Raw genomic sequence first — 22,365 nt, 5'->3', positions numbered from 1 at the left:
ACGGACTTAGTATACCCATAGCTCATGGTCTGATTTTCGAAGCTGTTTAATTAAAATTTGTTGCTAGCTTGAGCTTGTTTTACGAAAAATGAAAGTCCAGTACTTGACTCTGATGACTTTCGCAGTTTTTTTTTTCTTTTTTGACTAACAATATAACTTAATAAACTACCAGACAGTTTAGTTTTTGATTTTAATAAAATTTTAAGTGTGTAGTTAATATATATATTGTTTGATGAGTTATCTATGCTAGAGAAATTTAAAACCAAGTTTTTTATTTTATAACAAATAAAGATAATTGAGATACCTTATATTAACTAATACGTATTAAAGCTTAAAACTTGTTAAATTTTAGAAATTATTTTTTTATCTTACCACAACCGAAAATGTTAGCAGTAGTTCTAGTTGACATTTATTTTTTACGTTTTAGGCAAATTAACAACCTGACGTCACTGATCATGTCAGAAAAAAGTACTAGAAATAGCTTTTTGGTAAAACATAATAAATGTTTATAGACTGACGACTATAACTATCTTTGTTTAAGCATAACTAAGAGTTTTAATAAGAAAAAACCGGAGTCTAAGTCTACCAAGAGCTTTGATCTGATGAAGTAATACAATCAAAACTAATTTAAAAAAATTGAGCTTGTCTTAAGTACATTAGAGTACAGGCTTTAGATCTGAGATCATTTCGCTTGAGTTTTCTTTTTGAGCTTAAAAAATAACTTAAAGTATTTTTAAAGATAAAAAAAGACATAAACTAAGTTTTCGCCTAATAATCTAACTTACTTGACACTTTTTAGTAAAATAATCTGCCTTTCCTTCTTTTACAGCCTCAACTAAAATGTTAGTTACATCACCATATTCTCCGGACGCAACTTCAATTATAAAGTCGGCAGGGTTATGGTATTGGGGACAGTTAAGGTTTTGGTCTGATAGAAATTCCACAAGACCATTAACAGATCCATTGTATATGCAATAACCGGCACTTAGAATGTAAAGCTGTATTAAGTATTTTTATTCAGTAAACTCAAGTATTTAAGAATTTATGGAAAGTTTTAATTAAAAAAAAAATAAGTATAGGTTACATTTATTTTTTACTTCAAAAACTGCTCAAATACTAAAGATATATTTTAACTTAAAAAATAATTCACACTAACTTGATCAAAAAGTTCAAAAAGTTTTGCTGAAGGCTGGTGTATTGTGCATATTATAGTTCTTCCATCTCGAGCTAGTGACTTTAAAATAGATATTACTTGAAAGCTCGTGCAGCTATCAAGTCCGCTACAGTATTTAAAAAATATTTTAGTATGCTTTGTACAGGCTTTTTGATTTGTTTAATAAAATTAGAGTAAAAAGTTAGTATTAGTTAGTATACGTTAAAGCTTTTTATAATTTAAAACTATTTTTTGTTGTTCTTTTATTATATCTTGAAACTAAATTGAAACTATTCACTAACACTGTACAAACAGTTTACAAGTTAAATATTAAAAAAAGATTTTTTTTTTGCTCTTAAAGATGTTTTTACAATTAATTTATAATGTATTAGTACAAACTTTAGTCAGATTAAAAAAACACAAGTTTTTTAATCAGGTATTAATCTATACAAGAATTTTGTACAACTACTTAAAGTTAATTGAATAGTTTTTTTAATACTTTCACTAAAAATGTAGTAAAATCATTTCAAAAGTGAACATAAAATTTTGATTTCGACTTATTACAAAATACATGTTAAACAAAAATTAAGTATTAGACTTTTTTTAAACTGCTTTCTCTGAACTTTTTAGAACTCCTTCAAACTGGCTATATATCACAAAAAAAAACATCGATAAGACTTCAAAGATAAGTATTTAAAAAACATTTGTTACTTGTTTGTTATAAATAATTTCTTCTTTACGTATGACTAAGCATATTTATTATTTGATACAAGTAATTTAAGGCATTACACTGTTTTTAATTTTTGTTTTTTATTTATAAAAGTGTCCTTTTAATAACATATTCAATCAGAGTTGTTCATTTACTGCTAATAAATTACTACATGCTTTCAGTCATTTAATTTTTAACTACTATCACGATTCTTGAAAGAAACATGCAATGTGTGGGAAAATTTAGTAATAAACATTTAAAAATTTAATGTAATAGTCTCTATTAGCTTTTAAATATGTGTAATAATATGTGCCTATGCTATTTATAAAGATTTAAATACAACAAAATTGGTTTAAAAAACCATAGAAAAAAATGTTTTCAACTCTTAAAAAAAAAAAACAACAGATTTAAAAATATTTTTCTTACATTAAAAATTTTAAATTCTTATCCAATTAAAAGTTGTATATTTGCACTGGTCTAGTGTAAGTTTCAAATTATCCGTAATACCTGGCGTAAGTTTCAAAACTACCCCTAAATACACCTAAGAGCTTTTTCATTACTCTTCATCATGAACTTCAGAATATCTAGTGTTAATTTAATTTACCCTTGAAAATATTCTGCTTTTTATCATTAACTTCAGAACAGTGTAAGTTTAAAGTTATGGTCTTATAGCCCTCCTTTGCAGCTTATGGCCCCCTAAATTTCTACTAGGGGTCTTTGGTAAACCTTGATAAAGATTATATAACAAAGCAGAGTTACTCTAGTAATTTGAGAACTTTTTTATGCTTTTTTAATCGACTTGAAAGGTGTTTTTTCAATTAGTGCGGTCGGAGGCGAGGGTCTTTAGTAATCTAAATTCATTTTTAGTCCTGGACAAGACGTTAAAAGGTATCCGTGATGTGCGACTCGAAAACCGAAAGTTTTTTTTGTGCACAAAGTCTTAGGACCAAATATTTTGAGCGTATTTTTTTGTCGTTCAATAAACTATATATTTTAGCTATACTAAATCCCGTTACGCGAGTCCGAAATTTTTAAATTAGTTTCCAAGATTGCAACTACTAGCAATAAGTTCTCCATGATTATTTATACAAAATTTATGTTTTGAACCTTGTTTTTTAATGTTCGAAATTGTTTCATACATGCATATTCTGAGGCAACAACTTTTCTTGAATTTATCTTTATTTGAAATAAATCTTAGATACATTGACTCATTTATTCATCACTAACTGTTGACAGAGATATTATATCATAGTGCTAGGACATTTTTAATATAGTTGTAGTAAGACAGAATTTATTAATTTAATACCAAAGGTATAACTAAATAACTAAAACTGTCTTGAGAAATTTTAAGATATAGTAATATATACTTAATGTTTAATTGCGAGCCCTTGTTTAAACTACTGTTTAGATCGATATTCGTATTTGAATATGTTGTAAAAGTAGCAAGAAGAGTAAAATTTACGAAAAATATTGGGCAGCATTAAAGTGTAAGCAGAACATTTTATATGCAGTTGTAGTTTTAGACAACTTAGTTATTTGTTACCTACTTAATAAATTGCTTATTAAGCTGTTTATAGTCAAAAAAGCTTTTAATATAAACTCGCTATTTTTAGTTTGTTATAAAAACATACTACTAAAAGTGCATTTATATTTAAACTGTTATATAGTGATCTACTGGATCCATTACTGGAGATTCGGCCGGTTCCGGATCTTTTTTCTAATTTAAGATCCGGCCGGATCCGGTTTTAGATCTATTTTTTAATTTAAGATTCGGCTGGTGCCGGATCCTAAAATTTTTAAGTTTTATGTATTTTCAATAGTTAACTATCTTATAAGATTTAACTGTTATAATACCATTAATTAGTAAAATTGTTTAATACAAGTATCTTGAAAATAAAAACGAAATGTTATTATCTAAATGTTTTAGTTAAACACTAGAAAAAAGAAGGTTGTAAAATAACAAAAAAATACCTAAACGAAATCTAAGTCTAAGTATTAAATTTCAAGCTACTTATACGACTAATTTTGAATTTTGTTCTTGTATAACTTGAAAGAAAATTAGATTAAATATTACAATGCTTTAAAAACCTACGAATTTTCTTTTTATGATAGGCTTTACATTAGACTTCTACTTATAATAACTTCTTTAGCAACTGTTACATATACAAAACTAAGTAATTTAGTAAATAAAAGTTACCCATATCAACGCCATCAAGATACAAAGATACTTGTTTTTTCAAGTTGTGATGAAGAAATAAAAGTTTTTGGAAGCAATCGATTCCGCTTTTGCTCTTACAAGTTACCAGCTTCTAAAAATAACTGATAAACCTAAGTGACCTGGAACTTTTTTTCTTTTTCGCACGCTGTAGAAAAATGGTTAAAGTAGCCAATAGTTTGACGAGCCTTGGCTATAAACTCACTAATCTTACTTTCTGAAAAAAGGGACTCTTTAATTATCAGATAAAGCGTGTAAATGAAACAGGGTGCTAAAAAGGATTCTAAGAACAACATACCAGCCTTCATGTTAAATGCATTTTCGCGCAGAAAAATTTGAATACTGTTTATATATTACCCTATTATTCAAGCATATCCTTTATGTTTTCACAAATATTAAATCCAGTGTGAGAACATTCTATTTCCTTACAGTGCAAAGTTCGGTGATTGTATGTGAAGCTTTCATTTAACCGATGTGCTGTTAAAGAAAGATCTTTGTCTTCGAACTTGCCCATATGCCACTTGTAAATACAAAAACAAAGCTTCTGATAACTCATTTGTATTTTTATCTTCAAACTTTCATAAGTTTGAGGAAGCATTGTATCAGTGAAGTACTTAAAGCTCGGAATCAAGTAACATGACTCTAAAGCAACCAACAGTTCTATGGAACCTTGATCGCTAGTAATTGAAAACGGTTGTTTGTCCTTAGCAATCATGTTCATAATGTTTTTATGAATTGTGATTGCATTTTGATTGTTTATTTTCTATTGTTTAATAGGGCGATAACTCTCAATACTAGCTTGGTACATTGCTGTTAGCTTCTTTTGTTTTAGAGTTGTTGACGAACTATTGCATAACAAGGGTCTTTCTCACTTACGTTGAAAAATTTCCATGCAATTGACATTTTTAATTAAGGGAAATAAACTATGTAACTGTTAGGTATTAATTATATTGAAAATAATATGATTAGTCTTATATTTTTACAGGGTTGCCACTGTTTTTGCCAATGAAATTGTGCTGAGTCATCTTACATTTTATGAAATGCTTTAAAATGTTTTTCTAACTTTTTTAAATTATTAAAATTTAAGTTGTTATCAAACAATATGTGTATAAAAAGTTGAATGATAAGAAATTGAATTCAACTATATCTTACTTAAATTAAAATCTAAAATATATATTTTCTGAAAATTTAAAAATTCTTAAATTTAGAAAACTAACCTTAATTATCCTAAGTATTCTGACTGTGTGAACACTGTTTTTAATTAAAAGAAGAACCAAATAATATCTCCCTAAATTTATTATAATGGAACTAAAGACATATTTTCCACTCCAAAGCTTTTTAAAATTTACATCAAAAGTAGATTAAATAATGGTCATAATTAAGATGAGAACTTTATAATTTTTGATAAACTACTGTACTGCATTTTTACAACAAACGATTTATTAACTAAAGTTTAATTACAAGCTCAAGATTGTTTAAATTTTCAATAGTTACGTAACGCTTAAAATAAGCTACGTTAAAATGCACCTCAACTTTTAGCTCACTTTATTAACTACATTTTTGCTTAAGCAATGTTTACTTTGAAAATTAACTAGAAGAAAAAAGAAAGCTACATAAAGCTTTTATTATTATTATTGTTGTTATATTGACTTTAAAACTTAACTAAAAATATATACTCAATCTTTATATTAAAACTTCATTTGTTTAGTTTTTTAAGTAAAATTTTTGAGTAAAAATTGTTTTAATTTTAATTTAATTATTTAAATGTTATTTTCCATGACTGTCACATATCTTTTTAGATTTATTTAAGCACTGACGAGATCTTTGACCGAAACTTAGTTTGTAAAATAAATTCTTGAAAATATAAATTCATTATTTCTCCTCTAGCATGTACAATAATTAGACTATAGCTCATTTTAGTGTTTATGTTTATACTTGTTTTCATTTTAGATTTTACATTGTTAATAAATTATTAAACTAAATTGACAAGGAGTTATTCTTCATGTAAAATCCTATCGACAAACTGAGAAAGTAAAATGGTTGTAGTGAGTAGCTTTCTCAACCTCCACATCAGCAAGATTCTGGGTTATCCAATAATGGAGTAATGCCAAATGCACCTCAATTGATTCTACCAAGGGTTGACCGGGGGATCAGCCAAGAGACATGGCTTGCTTTCATTCGGAGGTGGGAGCATTCAAGATTGGTTCGAATATAAGCAACCAAAATGCAAGCTTACAGCTTTTTCAGTGTGCGTAGGACAAGCTTGGTGATCTTATGTTAGCAAGTGATCCTCGACTGATGGCCAAATCAGAAAGTTACGTTGCTAAACTGATGGAATCGATTGCAGTCATAAAAGTTGCTATTGGTGTAAAGAGAGCAGAGCTTATGAACCTACATCAGGACCATGATGAGCCATTTAGGACGTTTGCCACACGTGTACGAAGCAAAGCAGAAACCTGTAATTTCACTACAGTCAGTGAGTGTGACTGTGGGAAAAGCAATGTGACGAGCTACATAGAAGAAGCAATAAAAGACGTGATGCTCGCTGGCGTTGGGTACGATGATATTAGAATAGAAGTTCTCAGTACTGAAGATATCTTATCCAGGTCATCATGTGATATAATTTCCTTTATTGAAAATAAAGAAATGGGACGCCATGCGACTGAGAATTCGCGAACTATATCTGCAATCTTTTCCTTTCAACGTCAGAAGAAGGGACGTGTCAACATAGGAGATAAGTCCCAACATGTTCCTTGCCAGAACTGTAAAAAGCTTTTCTATCCTTTTTAATGAAAAACGTAACCAAAATAAAAATCCTTTCAGATATTGTTTATCATGTTGGCGTAGTCGATCAAAAAAAATTAATGCTGTTCAAATCCGAGCTGATCGTTCTCATTTTATGCAACAAGATACCCAAATAATGTCACTACACGCAAGTAAACGAATCATGTTGAATAACACAATATTTAGCAAGAAGTCCTTGCGTAAAGCCAAGGGAACGACTAATCATCCTCGTGCATCAGTCAAGATTGCTAGACGTGGCACAAACAAGTTTGCATGGGTAAGTGCTTTAGCTGATACTGGAGCACAGTCGAACCTTTGGGGGTGGAAAAACTTTTAGGAGGCTGGTTTTTGTAAGAAGGATTTAATGCCTGTATCCGTCACAATTCAGGCTGCCAATAAAATTCCTATTAACATTCTAGGAGATTTTAAAGCGACTTTTAGCGGAATGTCTCCGAAGAAGGAGGTTATCAGATGTGATGGAATTGTTTATGTAAGCGATTCAGTGACTGGATTCTTTCTCTCGTATGAAACCATGGTTGACCTCCTGATTATTAATAAGGATTTTCCCACCGTTGGATCTCAACTGCCTCATCAGCATTCTGAAGTTGCTGTAAGTTCAAATGAAAATGATCCGAATAGACTGAACTCGCATTAAGATGTGACCTGTGATTGCCCGCCAAGGAGTAGAGTGCCAGACCGACCAAACAAGCTCTGTTTGAGGCAACAAATACAAAAAGCGTGATTGGCCTTTACATAGGTACGCAGCTTCAACGTTTAATGTATGTCCACTTAGACTATTCTAGCAAATGAGTGGGCCTCCACTTGAGATACATTTGGAGAATGATGCTAAATCACGTGCTTGTCATACACCAGCTCACGTGCCTATTCATTGGCAGAAGCAGGTTGAAGCAGATCTTACTCGAGATGTGAGGTTGGGTGTCTTGGAACGTGTCCCATTTTGTGAACCTGTAAGCTGGTGTCACCGCATGGTGGTCACCAGGAAACAGGATGGGTCACCTAGGAGGACAGTAGATCTCTCACCACTTAACAAGTATTGCCAGAGGGAGACGTGCGCTACGGATACTCCGTTTAAACTAGAGCGCAGAATTCCAAAGGGAACGTTCAAGACTGTAACAGACGCATGGAACGGGTAACGGAGTTCCACTGAGAGAAAGTGATAAACACCTCACTACATTTATCACTCCGTTTGGCAGGTACCGATATACTAGAGCACCTCAAGGCTTTGTATCATCTGGTGATGGTTACAATCGACGATTTGCAGCTATTTTATCTGATTTTGAAAGAAGGAGAGATGTGATGATGACACTATATTTTTTGATTCAGAATTAGAGTGTCACTGGTGGCAAACAATAGATTTTCTGTCAAAAGCTAGCAATGCAGGCATCATTCTAAATCCCAAAAAGTTCCAGTTTTGTCAAAAGTCCGTTGATTTTGCTGGATTTAGAATTTCTGATGTACGCATAGAACCTTTGCCCAAATATCTGGATTCCATTCGCAATTTCCCAACCCCAAAGTCTGCCACAGATATACGTAGCTGGTTTGGTCTGATAAATCAAGTCGCAAATTATGCCAAACTTCGTAAAGTTATGGCACCGTTTAGAGATTTTCTCAGTCCAAAATGTAAGTTTATGAGGACCGAAAAATTAAACCAATCATTTAATGAATCAAAAGAGATAATCATTGACGCAATAAAGAGCGGTGTTCAAATTTTTGATCTTGGGAAACTGACTTGTCTTAGACCAGACTGGTCAAAGCAAAAAACACTGCACATGCAATAGCCGAATACCAGATTGCTGCACCACCGGCTGGAAAGTGACGCTTGCAGGTTCAAGGTTTCTGAATGGGGCAGAAAAGAATTATGCTGCCATAGAAGGGGAGTCGCTTGCTATTGCTTGGTCATTAGAACAGACAAAGTATTTAACGAAGGGCTGCAAAGATCTTGTGGTTGTTACGGATCATTAACCACTGGTAAAGACTTTTGGTGATTTAAACGAAATTCACAACACGCGCATTTTTAGGCTCAAACAATGTACATTGCCATGACCTTTTCAAGTGCATCACATGCCAGGTAAAACTAATCTAGCGGCAGATGCTGCATCGCGTTATCCAAGCTCGATTAATGAAGTGAATTCACAAGATAGTGATTTAACTGACGAATCACTTCTAATTGCTTCATTGAGTAATGAAGTATGCCATTCAATGGCAATCACTTGGGAGGAAATTGTAGAAAAGACACTAAATGACAAAGTTCTTTCAAGAGTATCAAGGTGTATTGAGGAAGGTCGAAGCTTGAAACATGATGAATCTTTGTCAGCGTATTTTAGATACGATTATGCATTGTACTTAAGTGATGGGGTTATACTTTACAAGGACAAAGTAGTAATTCCTGTCAGTTTACGATATCGGGTCCTCAACAAGTTACACTCGGCGCACCAAGGAGTCACATCAATGCATAATCGTGCCCAACAGATTGTCTTCTGACGTGGTATTACACAAGACATTGAAGCAATTCGGGCCAATTGTCAAAGCTGCAACCGCAATTCACCTTCTCAACCATCATTGCCACAAGAATCATCTGATCCTCCTACAAACCCTTTTGAAAAAATATTCGCAGATTTTTTTTCAGTTTGCCGGAAACAATTTTTTGGTAGTCGGTGACAGGTTGTCGGGTTGGTCAGAAATATTTTCCACACCCAGCGGAACCTCTCAGGCAGGTTCGCGTGGGTTGATTAAGTGCCTCCGAGTTTTATTTTCCAGGCTTGGAGTACCCGAGGAAATATCAAGTGATGGGGGACCGGAATTTACGTCCAGTGCAACAAAGGAATTCCTTAAAACCTTGGATGTTACGCATCGAATGTCTTCAACTTACTATTCAAGATCAAACGGTAGAGCGGAAGTAGCCGTCAAACAGGCAAAAAGGTTGCTAAGATCAAATGTTGACGCTTCAGGAAGTCTGGACAATGACAAGTTTTTAAAGCGATGCTCCATTTGAGAAATACTCCTGATAGCGATTGTCAAGTGTCTCCAGCCGAGATCATATATGGACGTCAGCTGCGAGATAGCTTCTCATTCTTGAACAAACTTGACAAGTTCTCCAATCCTAACGTGCGACCCATGTGGAGATAAGCATACGAGCTTAAAGAAGAGGCTCCGTACAAGATTTGTTAAGAATTCCGAAGTACTTAACCAAAGAGCCAGAGATTTTCGACCTCTCTATGTTGGCAGTAGGTGTCTACTACAGAACCAGAGTGGCACTCATCCATGTAAATGGGACAGAAGCGGAGTTGTAATGGAGGTGCTTCCACATGATCAGTATGTAGTCAGAGTTGATGGTTCACGGAGACTTACTCGGAGGAACAGAAAGTTTTTAAGGATGTACAACCCAGCCTCAACAAGCATTGAAGCAAAAACTTCCCGAGGTTGGAGCAGTAATCTACCAAGCTCACATGAGTGCAATGTTGATCATCAACGTCCTGATTCTTCTGTAAAGATTACAGAGGATTCCAACGGTGCCAATACTGGTAAAACCAGTGAGGTTGAAGCGGATCATGAAGAGGTTGAGGAAGAGTACATTCCTGCTCCTATGGTTTCCAAAAAAAATAAGGTGCCGCTTGCTTTGCGTAGGTTGAAAGACTTCAATGCGCCAGGGAAGCTTGAGAGTGGAGTACTCCAAAGTAGAAATCACCGTAAGTGAAGTCTGCTTGTTCCTGTTTATACAACAGTTGGTGCTGAGTTTTCAATTACTGCTGATAGTGATAATTGCTGAGCCAGGAAGGATTCAGCGTGGAGTTGCATGAACTTGAATTGTTTTGGATTTATTTAGTGCTTTTTATTGCAGTTTTTATTTATTTATTTATTTTTCCTAAAATAAATCCCTTGTTTAAGTTAATTGAGCTTTGTTAATGCATAAAATTTAGTTTTATCTTAGTAAAATATTTTGGTTACTTATTTAAATCCCCTCTTGACGAGCTATGGTCATTGCCTTAAACTTGTTATCATCTTAAATGAGCTGGAGGGGATATAGAATAATTAGACAATAGCTCATTTTAGTGTTTATGTTTATACTTGTTTCCATTTCAGATTTTACAGTGTTAATAAATTATTAAACTAAATTGACAAGGAGTTATTCTTCATAGCAGTTGAGATCTCTCTACTTATTTTCTTAAACCAAAACATATAATAAAGTTTAATTATTCTGTTTCGCTTGACTAATTTCATATAAGTTAAATATTCAAACTACAATAATCTAAGTATATAAAACTGAAAGAAGCTAATTGCGTAAAACAAAGTCTTTCCAAACTAATTGGATCCGGACCTGGCTAAATTTCAGCCAGGATCCTGCCGGATCCGGTTCCATGAAAACATGGCCGGTTCCGGCCGGTTCCGGTTCTTGATTTTGGATCCGGTAGATAACTAGTTATAACAAGTTTATTTTGCGATTTGTTATCTAGTTTAAAGCTATAAACTTTATTAACTATTTCTTAACATTTTGGAATAGTAAATTTTTTTAAGTCTATAATAATTTAAAAAAATTCTTCAAAAGTTTAATATGACAAAGTTTTAGCACACGTAAAACATGTTTTTGGTTTTGAAAATTTTAACAACTATTGTTTTTAGATTGGCTACATACAAAGTATTAAAAAACTTTAAGAAAATAAAATAATTAACACTGATTTAAATAAAACTAAAAAGTTTATTTTTTGTTTTAGAAAGACAAACCTTTTGTAACTCTGTTTTTTATAAATAATCTAAATTTAAGTTCACTAGATTAGACAAAAAAATAATTAAAATGCTAATATTAGTTTAACTTTTATAATTATATAGATTGACACCTATTTTTACCGAAAATAAACTTTTCATATTTTTTAAAATATTTTACAAACTGTTGCTAACTTTAGTTCAGATGCATCTACTAGTTTTAAGAATACATTTATTATTTGGAAAATTTTTTAAACAACTTTGAGTCAAATTATAATTTTAATCTGCCGATTTCAAAAAACTAATTAGTGTACCTTAAGTCAGCAAGACATAGACTTTGAATTCTAGTATTTCGGAACAGCTTTTATTATGCTTCTAATGATCTTTGGAACGGGCTTAAATTAAGTATATAAAAGCTAAAATGTTTGACTTGTTATGAAAATTTGGGTTTTATAAAATACCAAGGGCTATAAATTAAAAACTAATTTTGAGTAAGCAAACTGGTAAAAAAGTATTTTTTAAATATAAAAAGCTTTATTCTTATATTAAAGTTATAATTCTTTTAACTTCATTTAAAAAATGTTGTGATCACTTTTTAGCCTTTAAAAATAAAAAGTACTTCTAAAATTTTTTTATCAAAACAAACGTATTCAAATCGCACAATACTTGATTTTTTTTAAATGTTTTAATCTTAAATGACTTCTTTTAATGTAACTAAAGTTTTAAAATCACAAATTAAATTATTATTAAGTCATTACTTAACAGATTTTAGAAAAACAAGTTTGTGCGTTTCATAGAGCTAAGTATTTTCACGTTTTTAAAAGTATCTTTTTATTATGAAATGCTTTTTACTAAATTAAATATTTTTAGCTGATTTGAAAAATGTTTTGTAATTATTCCTTAGCTTAGAAATATTCTAAAGTAAAAGCTTATTTTAAATTTTACAAAAGATCAGCTGAACGTATATAGTATAAAACTAAAAACTTCGTTTAAGTTCTATGTTTTACCTCGTTGGTTCGTCAAAGAACATTACGGGTGGATTGTTTACAAGTTCAAGAGCGATGGCTAGTCGCTTTCTTTGACCACCAGATAAATCACATGTTTTTGTTTTTCTACTTGGAATTAACCCGAGCATGCCTAAAATTTCATTCCTGAGATTTTTCTTTGTCTGACATGTTGCATCTCCAAGCTTTAAATTAGCTGACACCATCATAGCCTCATCTACTGTTAAATATGGTAGAAGTAGATCATCCTGTTTTAGTTATATAACTTTTAATTTAAAGACAAGTAAAATATAACTAAAAAATAAAGTGTTTCTTTTTATTTTTTGTTTTTCTGTCTGTAAAATAACTTGATTTTTAACGATTACAGAAAGTATATTTTGACAATTCAGTTTATAAACTACTTAGCCAAAGCAATACCTAATTCTAATACACAATGTATGTAGGAAAAATTATATAAGCATCAATCTATCATGAGAGTGTCAAGCTGACTAAAAAAAATTTAAAAATATTCTTAACAGTATTTTCTCATAACATCCAATTGCTTTTGGTATATTTTAAATATACTGGTGAATTTTGGAAATTTTGAGACAGTTACAGGGTGTTATTTATATAAGTTTATAAAGATCGTTTATATGAAGTATACGAAATCAAAAGACATTTATAAGTGTTAAAACTAGATATATAAAAGAAAAAAGTATTAATATGCCAAAAAGTAAACGAATCAGCTGTTTCTTTGTTTTTGTAATTGTACGTTGTTGATAGAAATAAAACTAATTGTTACGAAAACTTAGTTTAATGTTATTTAAGAACTTACATCTTAGAAAATGAGTTAAAGTCTTTTTGAAAAGGAAGAAAATTTAGAAATTTAAACCAACAAAAAACTATGTGAGGTTTTTAATAACCTGCATAATATAACAAGAAAGTTTTCTAAACTGGCTTGTATCGCGAACATTTCCATTAACAAAGATTTCTCCTTTTCTTCCTCGTTCTCTAAAATATAAGAAAATTTTTATCATTTAACAAAAAAAAATTAAAAACTTTCAAGAAGTATCTAACTAGGTAATACCATCAATTGTTCACTATAACAAATAAAACATTTTTTCTTTTTCCTAGTACAGGTGTCAGCAGCCTTTAATAAGTGAAAGGCTAGATTTCCTTAAAAAAGTTGCTAGCGGGCCGTACTGTATAGAAAAACTTCTTTTGCGGACCGCAGTTATTTGAAATAATTTTAATAATCAACAAAAAACAACAATTTATTAGTGTGTTAAAAGCAATAATGAAGTACTATTGGGTGCTAAAAATTTAAATTAATAGTCTTGTTTGAGTTTTTACCACAAAATCCAATTCTTTAAATTATTGTTTCAAGTATATTTTGAGCTAAAAAATACATCTAAGGCAGCAGATTTCTGCTTTGGGGGCCGCAGCTTTCCAACCCCTCTACAAGAGATTATTGATAGCAAGCTTCATTCACTTTTGTTCTATGTGTTTGTTCTTACATATATTTTATCTTTCGTATGTGGCATTTGACTTTTATCGTAATAAAGTTATTTGTGGATAAATTTCAAACTTTATACTTTATATACTTTTTAGTTTTACCTGTCCGATGAAACAATTGCAACTTGATTTATCTAAATAAACAGATTTTTTCATAAGTCCATAGAATTTTTGTTTGTAGGACTAGCAGACTATTTTTATTTACATCATTTTGTACTATATTGCGTACTAAACTCTTAAAATAACTAGACTGTATAATTTTGGCGATTGACACAAATTTAACTTTAAAGGAAAAAGGACAAAAACTAACTAAACTAACATTTTGCGTTATAAAGGAATAATTTTGTGTAACGCTTTAAAAATTAGTTTGAAGGTATTTTATAACTGTAAAATCGCATAAAGTTCAGAAAAAGCTGTAGAAAAGCTTTTTCAAAACTAAGCCACTAAGTGAAGTTACGGATTTATTAATAAAATCTGTAAAAAAGCTAGCTGCATTTAATTATTTAACCTAAAAAAAGACAAATGTTTTTATTGTTAAATTAATTATTGACATTTAAAATATATTGCAAAAAATGCTATTGAAACAAATGTAGGAGATTTTTAGACTTTAGAATGTTGAGGATTTCCTAAAAAGGGTCATTTGCAGCAAAGGGGGCAATGATGTCATAATTTGAAACTTACACTAGGTTTTCTGGAGTTTATGATGAAAAGCAAAAAAAAAAGATTTTTGGCGTTTTGAATGGTAGTTTTGAAACTTTTGCTAAATATAATGGGAAAATTTCAGAAATTTACAGGGTTATAAGTTTTAAATCGGGGAAGCCATTAGACTAGGGGTGGGCAACGTACGGTCCGCGGGCCGGATCCGACCCACAGATTGAAAATGACCGGCCCCCGACCGTATTTTTAAAATTTTAATGGGATCCGGCCCGCATATTAAAATGACCGGCTCGTGAGCGAAGTGACAGGCCCGCAAAGGCCTTTTATGGAAAAAAAATATATAAAGTTTTGTATTATATTTTTACTAAACAAAACTGTAAAAATTTGGTATTAAAAACCTGTTTGAAAATGCTTTTCAAATTAGTGTGCTGATAAATACACCATTCTATCCTAAAAATTTGTGTTGTTCTAACTTAGTTGGAATATCTTTTTGTCAAATTACCACAAGCAAAGTGTTTATCTAAGTACGATATTTTACATACGTACCTTTGTCAATTACCATGTCAATTATATTCATAGACATTATATAGACATCTGAAGTATCTCATTTACATCTTAAGTTGTCAAATTTGAGAAAGTTTTGTGGATTAGAAGGATTCAAAAAAGTAATCAACCGTATCCATAAAATTTGATTCCGTCCGGATCCAAAACTTTTATATAAAATATAATATGAAACTTGATTTAAAATTAGTACTAAGTGGGATATGGATAAACTTTCAAATTAAGATCCGGCCGGATCCGGATATAAAAAGTCATTAACTGGCTGGATCGGGATACTGGTCCCGGTAAATAACTAACTCGAATTGCTCCGTCCCGCCAAAGACTAATTTTTCCGGATCCGGGCCGTTGATTGAAAAACGTTGCCAACCCCTACACTAGGCCATGATTTGAAATTTACACTATATGGAGTTAATAATGAAGACCCAAAGCAAAAGCTCTTAGGTCTATTCAATGGTAATTTTCTGAGAAATCTTGTCGGAGGGGGCTATAGCTTTTTTTATAGAAAGCCTTATGAAAAATGTTTAGGAAACCCTGTGCTAGACAAATAACGCATAGTTTGAAAATATTTTCAGAAAATAAAAATTCTGAAACATGCAAAAGTCAAATTAAAAGTAGTTCTTTTAAACTATTTGTTAAGAAAAAAAATATATATAGAGAGGTTAAAATGTCTTACTTACTTATAACCTGCTAAAATGTTCATCAAAGAGCTTTTACCAGCTCCCGATGGACCTAGTATACCGACAAGTTGTGATGGTTCAAACTTTCCGTTTAGTCCTTTTAAGATGCATTTGTTGCCTAATAAAAAACAGGTAAAGTCATATGGAATTAAGGATAAAAAGGAAGTTTTTAAGATCTTTACATTTTAATCAAAAAGTATATATATCAAAGTTTATAGTGATCAAACGGTAGAATTCGAAAACAAATCAATAAATTATATTTTACTTTGTAGTTATTGTTTTAATTTTTAACTAATAAATTATTACTCAACTTCAAGAAGTATTTTCTTCTTTAACTTAGGTAAATATTGACTTAGAAGCCTGTTCTTAAATCTAAAAATTTTAAGATGTATTAATACGTAGTTATTTAAAAATTAACAAATAGTATTGTTTTTTCTTCTGTAATAAATAAATAATAAATAGATAATATAGCTTAAAATATTTGGCTTTGTTTTTTGTTTCATTAATCTAAGCTATTTATTAATGCTTAAATTTTAAGCCAAGTATAAGTTTTTGTGTAAAATTATACTTTTATTAAACATGTAATATTTTTAAAAATTAACTTCTAGCTTTTTCTAAATTGTGTTTTTTAAGCGCAAACACTTTAAATTGAAGTATATTAATTGTTATATAAAAGCTTTTAAACCTAAATTTTATTTTAAATATCTCCGTGAAACATAAGTTCACTTTTTAAATTCACCAAAACATAAAGTTAAGAAATTAAAATCATAAAACTTTAAATAATAAATTGTTATAAAGTTGGAGTTTAAAAAACAATCTCACTATCAGCCAAAATAGGTTATTAGAGTTTTTCTCAAAAAATGATCGTGTAACATAAATACACAGACTAAAAAAAATCAGAAACAGGGTTATAACTAAAGGATAAATAATAAATGTAAGTTAATAATTAAAAATGCGAAAAAAATGTTCAACTTCGTAAAAATTAGTCTATTTGAGTGTTTTAAAGCATTGCTTTTCTCTTTCTGTGTCTTTTTTAGATAAAGATCGACATTTGTCACGGTAATTAGCAAGCTCCTCTAAATCATAAAGCAGATTTTAAAGCTATTTAAGTTGCATCTGCTGACATACTTAAAACGTAATGTTGAACAACAATAATTTCGTCTGCCAACGACCAAGTCGCTATAAAACAAATATTTTGGAATTTGGTCGTCGTCATTCCTCAGAACATTACCAATTTAGCAAAGCCTGCGCCGGCTGAGAAAAAAGTACATTGTTTTGAGAACAGTACGACTCAAAACATTCCTGTTGGTGATTTTTTCCCTTTCAACTTTAAGGATACGACGGAAACATTGTAAGTGGAAAGTATTGAGTTTCTTCTCCTGCACACTCGACAGGTTCCACGTTTTTTTGCCCTATAGCAGTATAAAACCCGGCCTGAGTTATGGGATTACTTTTACTGTTTAAATACAAATTAGTATTTACTGCCAAATATACATAAAATTCTAATAATAATTTTGTTCAAGTGTTACCAACAACGCAATACACGATTCACTAACTAAAATATAAATACTCCCTGGCGCCAAATTTACAATATAGTGTGGTAAAAAATCAAAATATAAAATTTAAGGAAATTTTGTTTTATTTTCCCTCCTTCAATCCTCTAACTGAAAACCTTCGGAGGGGTTTTTATAAATTTTCTACTAAAAAAACTTAAAGTTTAAAAATCAATTAATTAATACTAAACAAAAAATAATAATTAAAAAGTTTTTACAACGAACTTAAAAAATTATTCATCTTATTTTTCAGCATTAGCTGCTGCTTCAGCTGGCTATCTCTCTCCCAGAATAATCTCGGTCTCAGAATCCTTACAAGGCACGTCTTTGACGCTTCAATGCGTATACAACATATAAAGCGGTGACTGTCTTCCGCTTGGCATGCTCGGTGTAAGTGACTGCATCACGAAGAATGTTTCCAAAGAATACTTTTAGCACACCACGTGTTTCTTCGTAGATCAAGCCTGAAATACTTGAAACCACCTTAACAATCCAAACGGCAAATGGCAGGCTTCGTGATACCCTGGATATTGTCACGAAGGACTTTCGATGGCGTTTGGCGCCTTCTTTTTTCTAAACCTTTTCTTCTTTTACTATGACCAGACATGATAATGAATGAATCGTCCTACTCTGAATGTTGAGCATTTGCTTATCAGTTTCCTTCATTTACACGTTTTATGATGTACTGACGTGCCATGAAGCATTATTTTCGCATCTCTCTGCTGGTAAGCTTGATGACTGTTTTTTTACCTTCAGGGACGGCGCTTTCATCCAACTAATAGGCAACAACAGACGAATAGTAATAAAATTTGCGACTGGTGATGGTTGAACACTTGTTGCAGTGAGCTAACCGTGACGCTTCGGAGGAAATGAAAGAGATCATGATATTTATGGCCTTGCCGGATATTCAAGTTTCCAGGTATACTTTCTTGAGCACTTTGTACGCGTGGATGATAAAGGTTTCCTGAATTTTATTTTGATATTTCCTGCAACATGAAAAATATTTTGAGCAAAAAAATTAAAGATATTGTGTTTAAAACTGTGGATTGACTGTTGACAAAAGGTTTACCAATTGAAAGATGGACTTGAAGATATCGGATGTAGTTTGGTTAACATAATTACTTTTTCTGTTAGGAATTTGTGATATGCTTGAGAAATTCATGTCAGGCAAGAAATGTCCACTTTGCTGAAACTTGATATGTTACTTTGCAAATGCACAACTTTTGGAGAAAAATCAAGTTTTAGAACTAAAACCAGTGGTTGGCAAATGACTTCGTGGGTAATGAAATTTAATATGTGAAGTTGGGGAAGTTAAGGTTTTTGAGAGGTGCCAAAAAATCTTAATTCAAAAGTCAAACTAGTGGGTAACACCTTGCAGGGTCTTTTTTCATGCAATTTTTTCATTAGTAGTAAGCATATTGTGACTTGAGCTATTCTTTTTGGGTATGCTTGTAGGTGTTGTTGCTTTTGTTGATTTTTTTTTGCAGATCGTTCAACTTTTTTTGATCAAGTCTGAGTAAAATTTGACTTGCTTCTTTGCTGCTGTTGCAAAATATCAGTTCTTTGTTGGTTGTATTTTTCTAAGAATTTTTTGTATCTATGACAGTCTTGTTTAGACTTAGGCTATTCCTGCCAGTAATTGACCTGTTAAACTGGCAGTTCACCGTTTCCTTGGTATGAAAATTGCTAATTTTGATACGGTAAACACTCATAATTGACCTGTTGGACTGGCAGTATATTTCTTCCTTGGTATGAAAACAGCTGATTTTGTTTATTGAAAAATCTGTCAAAGAAGCATTTAGAATGTCCTTGTCCATTAAAAATTTTTTTGTCTGGCAGTTTGTTTCTTTTTTGGTAAGAGAAATGCTGGTTTTGTTTTTCTTTCTTGAAATACCTATCAAATGAATTTTAGAATATCCTTGTCCAAAAATAATTTTTTGGTCTTACAGTTTATTTCTTCTTTGGTAAGAGAACTGTTTATTTAAAACACTTACCAAAAAAGTTTCTATAATTTTTTGCCAATAAATGACCTGTTGGTCTTGCAGCTTTTTTTTTGGTAAGAGAAGTGTTGATTTTGTTTTTGTTTCTTGAGTCAATTACCTTGTCTAGCCCCATCCCTTTTTCCACTCATGTTTTCATCAAAAATTAACATCACACATCTTCTAAACTCTTCCGAACCTAGTAATAGGCTTCTGGATATCTTGTACTAAAAATTTTTTGGTACTAGGTGTAAAAAAGTAATTCTATGCAATGTTTACTTGTCTTCTAAATCAGCAAGCCACTTTCTGACTTTAATGTTGAGGTCCTTGCCACCTACAGAGTGCAGTTGATTTTTTGGTAGTAACAACCGTGGCAATCTCTTTTTAATTCCATAAGAATTCTCCGTAAGCTTGTAAAGTTTCTATCTATACGGTCGATGCATAATGCATAAGCCCACATGTCTTTGTTTGGACAAACTTACAAACCACCCAGTATTTTTCAGCCTCATTAAGGATGCCATGGTCAGCCATATGTTTCTCAAAAAAAAGGTGTTGTTTTGGGTCTTAAATATCAAATGTAAATCTTTCTAACCATCTTAATTTTTTATCTTCAAAGTTTAAGTTTTGTACACCTTGTTAGTGTGCTATCATGGCACTATTGATATTTCTTGAATTAGCAGGTTCTATTACTGACATGTTCTGAGTTAGCTAGAAGGTGCAATGTCCAAGTCCGGTCACAAACTATAATCCCCTACTGAGTTAAGTGATTACTTTTACTGTTTAATACAAATTAGTATTTACTGCCAAATATACATAAAGTTATAGTATAACTATTCAAAATATAAACTTTAGTGTTTGTTAACAAAAGATTCTAGTGAAACAAGTTCACTGGAATTTATAATAAAAATAAATTATACAGTATCTTCTTCGATTGTAACGACATATGTTTCTGTGTTTTAACGGATTAACAAACTTCAACTTGGTTATGAATGTTTCTTCGTTCCATTCATAACCCAGTTGAAGTTTGTTAATCCGTTAAAACACAGAAACATATGTCGGTACAATAAAAGAAGATACTGTATAATTTGTTTTTATTAAAATTATAGTAATAGTTTTCCTCAAGTGTTTAATCAACAACGCAATACAACATTCACTAACTAAAACTTTTAACAACTATTAAAACGGAACAATCATAAGAAAACATAAATACTCTCTGGCGCTAGATTTACGAATTAATGTAGTAAAAAATTAAAATAAAAAATAACAAGGGACATTTTGTTAGAGCAGAGTGCTGCATAGACAGGTACATCAAAAATTTTACTTTGCTTAAAACTAAAATGTTGTAATAACTTTAACAATGGTCATTCCTAACTCTAGCAATAACTCAAAAATGCTTAAGGGTTTACCAATTATACAATTGATCTTTGTGTCCAATGACACGTTTGACGCAATACTAATACCAAACAATTTTTTTTAGATATTTAATGTTTTAGCCTTCGATATTAATTGATATTAAAATATTTGTTCCTAATCTTCAGGACTTTAATTTAGTAAGTACAATGGTAATGTCTAAATCTGAGCATGCTAATGAGTATATACTTATTCAGAATTTTTAAAGATTTGGGCAGAGAGAGCTACAAAAGCAGCATCAACAAAAAAAATATTTTTTTTTACCTTAAAACTGTTCACCTTTCGCTTCGTCTTAAACATGCAAGGTTAAAAAAGTTACTATAAGTTTTTGTAAGGAGTGCAGTGAACTCCTATAGTTGTCGATACGAAGCATGGTTTAACATATAAAAACATTCTTCTAAAAAAGCTGAAGCAACTACAAAGCCTTGCTTTACCTAATTTATGATTATTGATTGCATACGGGTACGTTAAATCTAGAGCATTTGGTTATTAAGATATAAACATGCTTCTTTTTTTCTACACTCATCCTTTTTATCCAGTAAGTACAGACTAGTAACAAATTGTATGCTAACTATAATATTTTAATAAATTTTTAAAATGGGCAGCTAATTTTTCTTAATAAAATGTATGTTTTTTATGTAGAAATTGTACTTTAAATATTTTGACACTATTTTACTTGTTTAAATCAGCATGTAGTTTGATAATGACAAATTTCTTCTAAAAACTGGAATAAATATGTGGAATAGGTTACCGCAGGATGTGGTTTCGTGTGGGAGGGTGGAACAATTTCGATTAAAACTAAAAAAATCGATTCAAATAATATAAACAGAAGTAAAATACAGTGATTAACGAATAAAAATTCATTATAAAATATTAGTATCACTAAGAATAATTTTTCTTCCCTACGCCTTCCCCCTACAGATTATAAGTTGTTATATATAATTTTTGTAAATGTGTAATCTTTTATAGTCTATGCATAAGTTTTTATATGAGAATTTATTTTGTTTTGTTTTTAGTGCATACTCAGTTATTATTTATCATACAGGACTATTTGTTTGTAAATTTTTTACTATGTTATGTTTAGATTTTAATTTTCATTGAATGTAATTTGTTTGTTTCTTTTTTCGTGTGTATTGTTTAAGCGGCTCAGGTAACCCGAGTCCATCTTCGCACAAAAAACTTCAATAATAATAATAAAAAAAACAAACAAAATGCAAAAGCTCGTTTATTTCTGTTGGAAAAGGTATCTAAAAATTACTTCATTTCAAAAGTTAATTAAAACTTTGAGATTCTACAACAAACTGACTTTTTCTTTTTAATGTCGAAGCAAGGTATTGTATCGCCTTGTTTGCTTTACATTCAATGAAAAACTCTTTACAAGCAAATATAATAAGTAATGAACTTTAGTACACGACCAACAACAACAGCATCCAAGACAACCTACGACCGG

At 31.0% G+C, this 22,365-nt stretch overlaps 1 protein-coding gene across 1 annotated transcript in view; it reads right to left on the bottom strand.

The window, feature by feature from the left end:
* Nucleotides 1-17,872, bottom strand: part of LOC145843911 (ATP-binding cassette sub-family G member 1-like) — a 30,764-nt gene extending 12,892 nt beyond the window's left edge. Inside the window, exons 1-6 of the mRNA XM_082951187.1 lie at nucleotides 17,752-17,872; nucleotides 15,974-16,091; nucleotides 13,487-13,574; nucleotides 12,588-12,832; nucleotides 1,157-1,280; nucleotides 786-998 (exon numbers count right to left, since the gene is read on the bottom strand). Of these exons, the coding sequence (XP_082807313.1) occupies nucleotides 786-998; nucleotides 1,157-1,280; nucleotides 12,588-12,832; nucleotides 13,487-13,574; nucleotides 15,974-16,091; nucleotides 17,752-17,782 (819 nt within the window). The 5' untranslated portion in view covers nucleotides 17,783-17,872. The remainder of the gene's footprint in view (nucleotides 1-785; nucleotides 999-1,156; nucleotides 1,281-12,587; nucleotides 12,833-13,486; nucleotides 13,575-15,973; nucleotides 16,092-17,751) is intronic.
* Between the last annotated feature and the right edge of the window lie 4,493 nt (nucleotides 17,873-22,365).

Source organism: Thalia democratica, chromosome 9 (assembly GCF_965202585.1).
Source record: "Thalia democratica chromosome 9, ktThaDemo2.hap1.1, whole genome shotgun sequence".
In the NCBI taxonomy this organism is placed as follows: Eukaryota; Metazoa; Chordata; class Thaliacea; order Salpida; family Salpidae; genus Thalia; species Thalia democratica.
This window is presented reverse-complemented; position numbering and strand designations above follow the sequence as displayed.